Genomic DNA, 12,263 nt, shown 5'->3' with positions numbered 1-12,263 from the left:
GGTGTCAATGACTGGCTTTTGGACATTTATCAAGTCAGTCTTCCCCATGATTGTGTAGCCTACTGACCAAACTGGAAAACCCTTTATAAGCTCAGGAAGACTTTGCTGGTATTTGAGTTAATAAACTGATTGGGGGTGACACCACAAGTTTCCAGTATATAGCTTTTTAATTTTCTATTTTTTTGAGCTGCACCTGTTCATTATTTTGAATTTATTTTGATGTTAACATGCAGTGATTATACTGAAGTATTCTAAACTTAGTTGAAGTAAACGTGCACTCAATTGTATCATTGTGAAGTACTGGAGTTACAGTAATCTTTTGACTCACTGCTTCCTAAGAATACATTCTATGTAGGGGTGTAACGGTACGCTAAAATCACATTTCGGTTCGGTTCAGTTTCAAGGAGGGCTTGATTCGGTTAATTGTCGGTGCAAAAATGGCCAAAATGAAAACTTAAATTATTTTGAAAATATGCCAAGTAAGCAATGCATAAAATACATAATGTATAAAAATAAATAAAAGCGACCCATTTGGATGATATTTTAAATAAACGGCACTCTACAATAATATATACTAACAATAAAAATCTTAATAAATACAATAACAATCAAAACCAGAACAATAAACAGCAACAGACTGTTTACAATCTTACTAGTCGAGTTTTAAATTTTTGGCCAAAAATAACAGCTTATCTAAATTTTCTGCCAAAATTTGCAGTGATGGTATCTCCAGCGGTGGCGAGAACCTGCTCACTAGCAACCGAGGTAGCAGGAATAGAGTGTGTCAGCTTCAAGGGAAGGGCACCCTGAAGCTCTGTACTCACAATCTCTTCTTGGACAAATTGACCTAATTTCTTAAAATGAATTGTTAAAATCGAATAGTTTTCATTTGATACTATTTCTATCATGTGATTCTTGACCTGCCATTATGTATCTGTTCCTCCTTCCTGTTCCTACCAAACCCAGCTGGTTAAAGCAGATGCTGCATGTCCCGAGCCTGGTTCTACTAAAGGTTTCTTCCTCATGAGGGAGTTTTACCTTACCACTGTCACCTTTGTGCTTGCTCAAGATGAGAGTTCTGCAATGGAGTTAAACTTAAATGGTCTGCTCCTCAGATAAATAGTGTTGAATTATTATTTTTATATATGTTTCTGTTCAGTGCCCTGACATGACTTCTGCTGTGACTTGGTGCTATATAAATTGAATTGAATTGAAAAAAAACAGGATAATTGAAAAACAAATATTATAAATATGCAGACGTATTACATTTTGCAAGCATGCTGTCACCTCTCTGCCTCATGTGAGCTGCAATTGAATTCTTAGAGAAAAATTACAATAAACTGATACCAGACAGAAGCATGAATGATGATGATCATCTTCATCAACAATTTCTTTCTACCTATTGACTACAGTTCTAGTAATTTAGTAAAAATATTTGAATATTCAACTGTGAATCCATTTTGTCCAAACCCCTTCTAAATCTAATGTAGGGTGGGGGTTTTCTTAACATGAATACAATATTTTTATACACAGCTTTTGCAGTGTTCTGAAGTAATGTATGCCATCTATGTTTTAGATAAACACTGATTTTTTTTAAAATAGTATGGTCTTTACATTTGTTCTTCACAGGCAACTGGGAGAATGCTAAACATAAGTGGGAAGACACAGAGGTTCGTGCGGTTGAAAAACACATGATGAATTTCGTCCACACATGCAAGGTACCTCAGAAAATACACTTCCTTCAGTGCATCAAGCAGAGCCAAATGTACTTGAGGACAGAAACTGGACTGGGTAAAAAATTGTCAGAAACCGGATCACTGCCTTGAAGAGACTGGCTTGTGCCAAAGAATTATTATAGTTTGTGATTTTCAGCCTAGTTTAGACATTTTGACATGTATTAAATTTAATCAAGTAAGTAGATTTTTTTAATGATAGCACCTTTTCCTCCTCTTTCTTCTCTGCTGCTTTTCTTGATGTAATATTTGAGGTTTGAGCAGAAAAGGGATCATCTGAACATTTTTTGAAGTGATAATGTGTCAAAATAGTTTTCAATAGTTGGTATCTTATTTGCTGAAACATCAGTCATGGATCACAGAGTATGGAGAAAGACTTATGTCTTCATCTGGATTAGGCTACTGGGTAGCCAAATGAGTACCAGTTTTTCTTTTTTCTTTTTCAGACTTGCAAAACTACTTCCTCAAAAATAACACACAGATGTGAAAGAATTTGCATTAGTTAATTAAATTCAATGCACTTTTGCATGACAGTTTTTCAGTTTGTATGCTGAGCATAAACTTTTATTTGCCTGTAATGATGAAGTGGCAAATGTATCAATCTGACTGATAAGTACGTTTAGTCAGTCCAAAAGTTTGCTCATCTTCTGGTAGAATAATACATTCAGCAGCCTTCGCATCAGTAGTATATGCATGGTCTATCTATGCTCTGCACACAAACATATGCATAGTAATATGGACATCAACTGAGAATAAAGTGACAAACTTTATTAACAAAAAATGGTGCCATCCAAAAGTTTAAGGGTTTAATATTGGGTAATGTAGCATTCTTTGACACAAGTGTGTTGTTTTTGAGAAAGTTGTTTTATAGAATAAAAAAACACCTTGTTTGTTAACCATTTGCCTAGCCTTGACAAAGACATCTATTTTCTACATACTTTGTGCTCTATGATGGATGTCACAGCTGACAAGGTACTAACTATTCATAACAATTTCACTGAAAATTACCTCAAAAGTTATTAGACTATCTTTTTTTGTTGGTAAAGACACTTGCGTCAATGCAGAACCCTATGCACTTAAGGACTGAAACTAGACTGGTGTTAAAAAAATGTATCAAAAATTGAATGTGTGAATTGAATTGTATGCCAAATAATGATTGTAGTTTTTGTTTTGATGTAATACTTGAAATGAATATGTTGAATACAAAACACTTTTTAGCCAGTGAAAGTGTATTTTTGTTGCCCAAAGCCTGTCCTGATGACTCATGCTCTTTTCCAATATTTATTTGAACTGCAGAGCATTTCAACAGTGTTCTGAAATTTAGTAAAAAGTTGCTAAGCATTTTATTGTTGGAATTATTTTTCTTTTGCTTGTATTTCTTGGGCTGACATTAAGTCTCAAATTTCACATGATTTAATACTAAACAAATCTGAAATAAGACTATAAATTTGTTAAACATTTTGAAAAAATATTTTGATATATAAAACATAGTGATTTAACCAATCATCTGTAGCCTGAAACAGGTCCATAAAATCCAATAGGCTGGTCACTAGTTAAAAAAATTAAACTACAAAAAATTAGGAAGAATTTATATATATAAAAAATGAAAATACATTTATTTATGATTTTTATTTATTGAAAAAAAATATTTCAAGAGGGTGATATAGAAGAATACTTTTTTAGGAAAACATCTTGTAAACATATTCAATAAATAAATATTCAATTAAAAAATCATATGCAAGTGCTGTGCTTGAGCAGAAGTAAAATGTAAAACATCAATGTCAGAGGCCCAACTATGTCAGTATGTTGTGTGAACTAAAACAGAGTTGATCACACATTAACAGAAGTGGCTCAGAATTGGTTCAAACAGTGGTCTTTGAGTTTGTGCAGATTATCTAACTTCAGACTGGATAACAGATCTATGAACCAAATTAAGGTAAAATAAAAACTACTTTTGGCACAAAGCTAAACAATAGAGTTCTTAAAGATAAAAGGAAATTTTAATCTTGATGATCTAGAGTACTTTCTGTATGTCTTCACATTTGCATTGCTGCTTGTACAGTATATTGTGCAACATTTCTTTTAGGGTTGTATTAGGCAAGGTTTCCCCAATTCAAAAGTCGAGAACAACTGGCCAGGTCAATATAAACTAATACAAGGTTGCATATTTGTAGTACACTGTTTTGTTCATATTACATATGTTTTGAAATAGCTGTAGATAAAACAATGACTAGTCCCCAAAGGGATTTAAGGTACCCAAAGGTGACTTTAATCAGTTTGTGTATCTGTGTAAAACTGTATAAAACTTTCTTAGATGAAGAACTTTACTAATTGGCTTTTCTATGTATGTGAATGTTCCTGTAAATCATCCTGAGACAACTTTGTTGTGATTTGGTGCTATATAAATTAACTGAATTGAACTGAATTGAATTAAAGTCCCCAAAGGGATATAAGGTACCCAAAGGTGACTTTAATCAGTTTGTGTATCTGTGTAAAACTCAAGTCCCCAAAGTGGACTTAAAAATTCCCTGGTCCCCAATGTGAAGGCAAAAAATAATTTTATCAAAAAAGGATTTAAACAAAATTTTCAGGTGACATTTGTTTTCTGTAAATTTAGAGTAAAAAAAATCACATAGCAGTTTGTCCCTAACCCATTCAGAAAGGGGTGTCCCCTAAGGTAGGTAGTTAAAATATGCGCCCCCAATTTGGACATAAGCAAACCATGGTGTGTGTGTGTGTGTGTGTGTGTGTGTGTGTGTGTGTGTGCGCAGGAGTGAACCTGTTGGTGGGAACAGAGAGCGGCCTGATGCTGTTGGATCGCAGCGGTCAGGGGAAAGTTTACCCTCTGATCAACCGACGGCGCTTCCAGCAGATGGATGTCCTGGAGGGACTCAACGTCCTCGTCACTATATCAGGTACACACACCTGTGCAGAGGCATGCATTTATACACTTAACATTGTAGTTAACTAATGTGGAATGAAGAAGCAGACAGACTGTAGTGCAGTGGATATTATAATACGAGTTTCTCTTCTTTTAATTTGCTTTAGTTTTGTCAAATAGTTTTTTTGTTTTGTTTAGTTTTTTCTCCAGTCCATTTCTCTTTCTGACTTGTAGCTCATTCGGAGAAAAAACATTCTTCTGCAATCAAAATAAAAAAACTAGTGTTTGTTTTAAAAATACACATTGATCCCTGTAAGAGTTTTAAACTAAGACCAAGATAGGGGGCGGCTGTGGCTGAGTGGTTAGAGCAGTCGTTGAAATATGCTAATTTTCTGGGACAGGCATTTTGGGTTTTCATGAGCTGTATGCCATAATCATCAGTATTAAAACAATTAAAGACCTGAAATATTTCAGTTGGTGTGCAATGAATCTGAAATATATGAAAGTTTCATTTTTATCATTACATTATGGAAAATAATGACCTTTATCACAATATGCTAATTTTTTTAGAAGGACCTGTATTTCATCCCACCAATGAAAGACAAGTGTTTTTAATACAAAAAACGCCAACCTTCAAATAATCATGTTCAGTTATGCACTCAATACTTGGTCAGGAATCCTTTTGCATGAATGACTGCTTCAATGTGGCGTGGCATGGAGGCAATCAGCCTGTGGCACTGCTGAGGTGTTATGGAGGCCCAGGATGCTTCGATAGCGGCCTTAAGCTCATCCAGAGTGTTGGGTCTTGCGTCTCTCAACTTTCTCTTCACAATATCCCACAGGTTCTCTATGGGGTTCAGGTCAGGAGAGTTGGCAGGCCAATTGAGCACAGTAATACCATGGTCAGTAAACCATTTACCAGTGGTTTTGGCACTGTGAGCAGGTGCCAGGTCGTGCTGAAAAATGAAATCTTCATCTCCATAAAGCTTTTCAGCAGATGGAAGCATGAAGTGCTCCAAAATCTCCTGATAGCTAGCTGCATTGACCCTGCCCTTGATAAAACACAATGGACCAACACCAGCAGATGACATGACACCCAGACCATCACTGACTGTGGGTGCTTCACACTGGACTTCTGGCATTTTGGCATTTGCTTCTCCCCAGTCTTTCTCCAGACTCTGGCACCTTGAATTCTGAATGACATGCAAAATTTGCTTTCATCAGAAAAAAGTACTTTGGACCACTGAGCAACAGTCCAGTGCTGCTTCTCTGTAGCCCAGGTCAGGCGCTTCTGCCGCTGTTTCTGGTTCAAAAGTGGCTTGACCTGGGGAATGTGGCACTTGTAGCCCATTTCTTGCACACGCCTGTGCACGGTGGCTCTGGATGTTTCTACTCCAGACTCAGTCCACTGCTTCCGCAGATCCCCCAAGGTCTGGAATCAGCCCTTCTCCACAATCCTCCTCAGGGTCCGGTCACCTCTTCTCGTTGTGCAGCGTTTTCTGCCACACTTTTCCCTTCCCACAGACTTCCCACTGAGGTGCCTTGATACAGCACTCTGGGAACAGCCTATTCGTTCAGCAATTTATTTCTGTCTTACTCTCTTGCTTGAGGGTGTCAATGATGGCCTTCTGGACAGCAGTCAGGTCGGCAGTCTTACCCATGATTGCGGTTTTGAGTAATGAAAAAGGCTGGGAGTTTTTAAAAGCCTCATGAATCTTTTGCAGGTGTTTAGAGTTACGTCGTTGATTCAGATGGTTAGGTTAATAGCTTGTTTAGAGAACCTTTTGACGATATGCTAATTTTTTGGGACAGGCATTTTGGGTTTTCATGAGCTGTATGCCATAATCATCAGTATTAAAACAATTAAAGACCCGAAATATTTCAGTTGGTGTGCAATGAATCTGAAATATATGAAAGTTTCATTTTTATCGTTACATTATGGAAAATAATGACCTTTATCACAATATGCTAATTTTTTTAGAAGGACCTGTATTGTCAGTGTAACTCTGTCCAGTGGTTCATCCATTATCTTTACCTGCTTCTTGCGTTCCGGGTCATGGAGGTCGCTTATTACCCATATCCAGCAGTCACTGTGTGAGAGGTGGGGGACCCCCTGCAGTGTTTCCCCTACCATTATTCAAGCGGGGTGCCTCACCCCATTAACAGAACTGAGCACCTCGCCTACCAAACCGAGCTTGCCCCCCCACCCACCCACCCGGCACTGACATAGCACTAAGCTAGCGGCGCAAAATACAAGCTCTCTAGCTAAAAAGCTAAAGGCAGCGCTCACGTTGTCTCTTCCCTCAAGCTGAACACCCCCCGCCTCACTCAAAAACTGCTGCACTCAGACTTGTGTCCGTCCCCCCCATCAACAAAAATCATGGATGAGATGAGCACCCCGCCATGGCAAGTTAACTAGAGGAAACACTGGCCTGGACAGGTCTCCAGTCCATCGCATGGGCACATCGAGACAAACGTGACAAACAACCATTCACTCTTTCACCTAGGGATCATTTACAGTGACCAATCAGCCTAACATGCATGTTTGCAAAGTGTGACCTGGAGAAAACCCACACATGCAGGAAGAGAACATGCACACCCAGAAAGGTCCCTGGCCAGGATTTGATCCGGCAATCTTTTGACCAAGAGATGACATCTCTTCCACCTGTGCCACCAAGCCGCTCCATCCAGTGGTTCATGACAAATGTTACTAACGAGAGAAACAAGCTCATATAGATACAGGCAAAACCATTATTGCCTGTTATTTATTTTTTATTTTCAGGCAGTAAAGAGTTCAGAGTTTGAAAATAGAGCACCAGCACATGTTTGCACACACACCTGAGTTTCAGACTGCTCTAAATCATACGTTCTCAGACCGAAAGTGCCTCTGCACTCTTACTTCTCCTCTTTCCCAATAACCCACTCACACAAGCAGTGCTCTCATGAGTGTCACAACGTATATTTTGAGCGAAGCGGATGTTGAGTAAAGCCCTGCTGTTGTGGGCGAATTCTTCGTAATACTGACACAAGCCTGAGCTTTCCATGATGGAAGGAAATTTGTTTGTGTTGTTGACATGTGAAACAACTCGTCATGGATACTTTTCGTGTGTCGTGAAAAATAATTTCTGACACCACATCCCGACAGCATCTGCTCTTATGTCATCAGATTGCCAAGAGACCGTGTAAACAACATCTTTGCACATTAGACGTGCGATTTTACGTAACCTGGCTTTTAGAAAAGCATGCTGACATAATTTTTTTGGGGGAAAGTGCAAGTTTCTGCTCATAGTGCCGCCATATATTGAGGAAGCAATTTTTGTTTTAGTTTATTTTTCAATTTGACTAAATGCTCACTAACTGCCTTATTTAACAACCTGAAACAAAACACTGGAGAATGAGGACTAGTGATGGGCCTAGTTTTAATATATTTTCTCCTTATTATGTGTGAAAAGGCTCTCTTAGTTGCTCACTTTCCACTAGTTTGACTGTTTTCCCTTTAGTTTGATTAGGCCAAACAGCAGTAGAGATATATAAGTATTATTTGCTTGGTGCAATAAATTAATAAATTGTTCTTTCCTCTGCACTTTATCTGTATCAGGTAAAAAGAACAAGCTCCGAGTGTACTACCTGTCCTGGCTGAGGAACAAGATCCTGCACAACGACCCAGAAGTGGAGAAGAAACAGGGTTGGACCACAGTAGGAGATCTGGAAGGCGCTGTTCATTACAAAGTTGGTAGGTTATATTGCATGAAGCATTGGAATTATGTTGGATTTGATTGATTATCAGGGGGGCAGCACGGTGCAACTGGTAGAGCTGCTGCCTCTCTGTGAGAAGGTTGCTGATTAAAATCCTAGTCCGGGGGCCTTTCTGTGTGGAGTTTGCATGTTCTCTCTGTGCATGCATGGGTTTTCTCCATTTGACCATTTTGAACCCATCACTCTATCTTCTCTAGAGCAGGTCATGTGCAGCTTGAAACCTTCTGGTTCCCCCTTTGATGTGGTCCCCCTTGACTACTAAAGGAGGTTTTTCTCACTCTAGGTCCGTCCATTCTTGCCATAGTAAACAGTAGTTTATCCACTGGCGTGGTGCCAAAATCCTTTAAACATGCTGCTGTCCAGCCTCTCCTGAAAAAAACAAACCTTGACCCCTCAGTCGTGTCCAACTTCCGGCCTGTCTCCAAACTCCCATTTGTTTCTAAAGTACTGGAGAAAATAGTCGAGTCCCAGTTGAAGTGCTTCCTGGAAGGTCACACCATCTTAGAGCTATTCCAGTCTCGCTTTAAACCTCTCCACAGCACTGAAACTGCCCTGCTGAAGGTCTTTAATGACATTTTCTTAACCACTGATACTGGTGATTCTGTGCTGCTTGTCCTATTGGACCTCACAGCCGCCTTTGACACCATTGACCATGAGATCCTCATTGCTAGGTTAGAGCAGTGGGTGGGCGTCACAGGATCAGCCCTCAATTGGTTCAGATCCTACCTCGCTGACAGATCCTTTTGTGTCTCCATCAAGGATTTCAGTTCCACAGAGACAGAGCTTAAATGGGGGGTTCCGCAGGGGTCCATCCTGGGTCCCCTCCTATTCTCTATATCATATCTATATATATATGGTTTCATGCTGCTGTAAACATGATTGTTAAATCATGTTTCTTCCAACTGAGGCGGCTGTCTAAACTGAAGCCCATATTGTCCAAAAATAACCTGGAGACAGTAATACATGCATTCATTACATCTAGGCTTGATTACTGCAATTCACTCCTGTTTGGTATCAGTCAAACCTCCATTGCACGACTACAACTGGTCCAGAATGCAGCAGCCCGATTTTTAACCAGTACAGGCAAAAGAGAGCACATTACACCAGTTTTGGCCTCACTGCACTGGTTACCGGTTCACTTTCGAATCCAGTTCAAAATACTCCTGTATGTGTACAAATCACTGAACAGTGTCACGCCCCCCCATCTCTCTGATCTGCTACAACCGTATGTCCCACCACGCTCCCTGAGGTCAGCAGACCAGTTGCTCCTCACAGTTCCAGGATCTCGTCTTAAGCGCAGAGGTGACAGGGCCTTCTCTGTAGCAGGACCAAGACTCTGGAACGAGTTACCTCTGCTTGTCAGACAGGCCCCCTCCCTCTCGGTTTTCAAGTCCCGTTTAAAAACTCACTACTATTCAATAGCTTTCAACACAAGATGATCTGGTTTTTGAACCTGTATGCTCCACACTGGTTTGTCGTCATTATCTGCATCGTTTTTTTTGTCTATATTCTGATTTACCTCATTTTGTATTTTGCTTGGTGTGTTACCTGTTGTTCTGTCTGTACAGCACTTTGGTTGGCCTTGTCGCTGTTTTAAGTGCTTTATAAATAAAGTGGTATGGTATGGTATGGGTACTCCCGATTTCTTCCCACAGACCAAAAACATGCATGTTAGACTGATTGGTAACTAAAATGTCTCTAGGTGTGAGTGAGAGAGTGAATGATTGTTTGTCTCTATGTGTCCCTGTGATGGACTTGCGATCCGTCCAGGGTGTACCCCGCCCCTCGCACAGTGATTGCTGGACATGGGCACTGACGACCCCCGTGACCCAAAATGGAAGAAGTGGGTAAAAGATAATGGATGGATTGATGATTATCAGGGCAGCATGATGGCTTAGGGGTTATACTGTTGCCTCACAGCAAGAAGATCCTGGGTTTAATCCCAGGTTTGCACCTGGGCTCATTCTGTGTGGAGTTTGTGTGTTCTCCTCGGGTTTGTGGGTTTTCTCCAGGTACTCCAGTTTCCTCCCACAGTTCAAAAACATGCATGTTTCAATTCAATTCAATTCAGTTTATATAGCACCAAATCACAACAAAGTTGTCTCAGGGCACTTTACAGGCACATTCACATAGAAAAGTCAAGTAGTAAAGTTCTCTAAATAAAGGAATCCAGCAGACAACTTGAATCTTGGCTTCGTTGCAGTCTCCCATCCTGAGCAAGCACAGTGGCAACAGTGGAAAGAAAAAACTCCCTTTTAAAAGGAAGAAACCTCCAGCAGAACCAGGCTCAGGACAAGCGGCCATCTGCTTTTACCAAGTATAATACTTTTTCAACAAGCGTATAATGAGCCATATGCAGAACGGAAGCATCTAAAAATATTTTAACCCTTGAGTCAGTTCTATGTTTGTCAGGTCTAAAAGCATGAGAGCAACACTAACACAAACATAATAACAGTGTTTGTTGCGTATTAAAAATGCTGCAGAAAAGCCTTTAATGGACCCAGTGTGGTCAGTTCCCACAACAATAACTGAAAATCTACTCAACAGGAATATTGTTTGCATTTTAATGCTTCAAAAACAGGTTTTTAATTAATTAATTTTTATTATTTCTCATAAGATATACAGTACATCCAACCACACGTTGGTACAAATTGGGGAGTCCAAGTTTGTAAAGTCAAGCATGATCCACACGGAGGTTCACGTGCATGAGACAGGCATGTCATTAATAAAACCATGGAAGGAAAACCCCTGATTAGGTAATGAGACAACAAGAGCGATCAAGCAGACATGGAACTACACGGTCCTGTGTCAAACTCAGAATGTCCTGGACAATTTTTGTGCCACTGAGCAGAGACAAGCACTTCCTGTTGGAAACCCCACTCCACTGACTGAAGCTGGCAGTCGAGAAACCAGCTTCCCATTGAGAAATGAAATTCCTGCACACTCATCGTTTTCTTTATCTTAACTAAACCCACAGGTAAAACTTAAATCTGATGAGCAGCATGTATTTAGTTCTAAAATAGTTACAGAAATTCCTTAAAACTACATCAGATTCTAACTACAATATTTTTCAAATTCATTTTTTTTTATTACAAGGGATTAAGTTTTACACTAATATTACCATCTCAGCTTCACAGTCCTGAAGGAGTAGAAAAGTTATAGTTATAGGATTCAGTCCAACATGGCTGATGAGCAAGTAGGAGCTAGACTGAACCCAGCCAGTGGATTTCTGCAGTTTTTGATTTGCTCCAAATCTCAAACGTTTCTGAGCGGTTCGTGAAATTGCTATTTTATAAACATTTAGATCACCATCAGTTTTGCATTATTCAGTTATTTACATGACATTATGTTTATTTGTAAACCCAAGCAGCTAGTTTGAACACTTCTGGGAAACTGTTCATAAAATCTTTGCCACAGTAAATGTGCCATGTAAAACTGAATATGGTTTACAAAATTTAATTCTATGGTCCTTATGGTTTGCTATAAAATTTTGTAGATTTGGAGTTGTTTTAAGATAGCAGTGATAGTATCCAGCTTTATTAGTATAAATAGTTCTGGGGTAAATGGAGGTGGTTGGAGTGAGATGGAGGAGGATGAGTCGCTGTGAAGAAGAATAAGAAGAAGTTTAGTATAGTTTTATTTGACTCCTGACATAAACTAATTTACTTGTTACTCATTATAATCTGCAAACATGCTGTCAGATTCAGCTGAACTTGATCCTTTGTACCTCTGGATGAAGTTAATACAGTAGTCCCTTGTTCATTGCGGGGGATCCATACCATGAAGCCCCGCAATAAGTGAAAAACCACAAAGTAGGAATAGTAGTCCAAGTAAGTAGTAGTTTATTTTAGTAAAATATGTCTGTATATCTATATATATATATATATTTCACT

The 12,263-nt window shown here is 39.3% G+C and overlaps 1 protein-coding gene across 1 annotated transcript in view; it reads left to right on the top strand.

The window, feature by feature from the left end:
- LOC119419712 (mitogen-activated protein kinase kinase kinase kinase 4) overlaps positions 1-12,263 on the top strand; it is a 241,308-nt gene that overhangs the window by 221,969 nt on the left and 7,076 nt on the right. The window contains exons 26-27 of the mRNA XM_037687100.1: positions 4,505-4,648; positions 8,213-8,347. Of these exons, the coding sequence (XP_037543028.1) occupies positions 4,505-4,648; positions 8,213-8,347 (279 nt within the window). The remainder of the gene's footprint in view (positions 1-4,504; positions 4,649-8,212; positions 8,348-12,263) is intronic.

Source organism: Nematolebias whitei, chromosome 13, assembly GCF_014905685.2.
Source record: "Nematolebias whitei isolate Nwh7 chromosome 13, NemWhi1, whole genome shotgun sequence".
NCBI lineage: Eukaryota > Metazoa > Chordata > Actinopteri > Cyprinodontiformes > Rivulidae > Nematolebias > Nematolebias whitei.
This window is presented reverse-complemented; position numbering and strand designations above follow the sequence as displayed.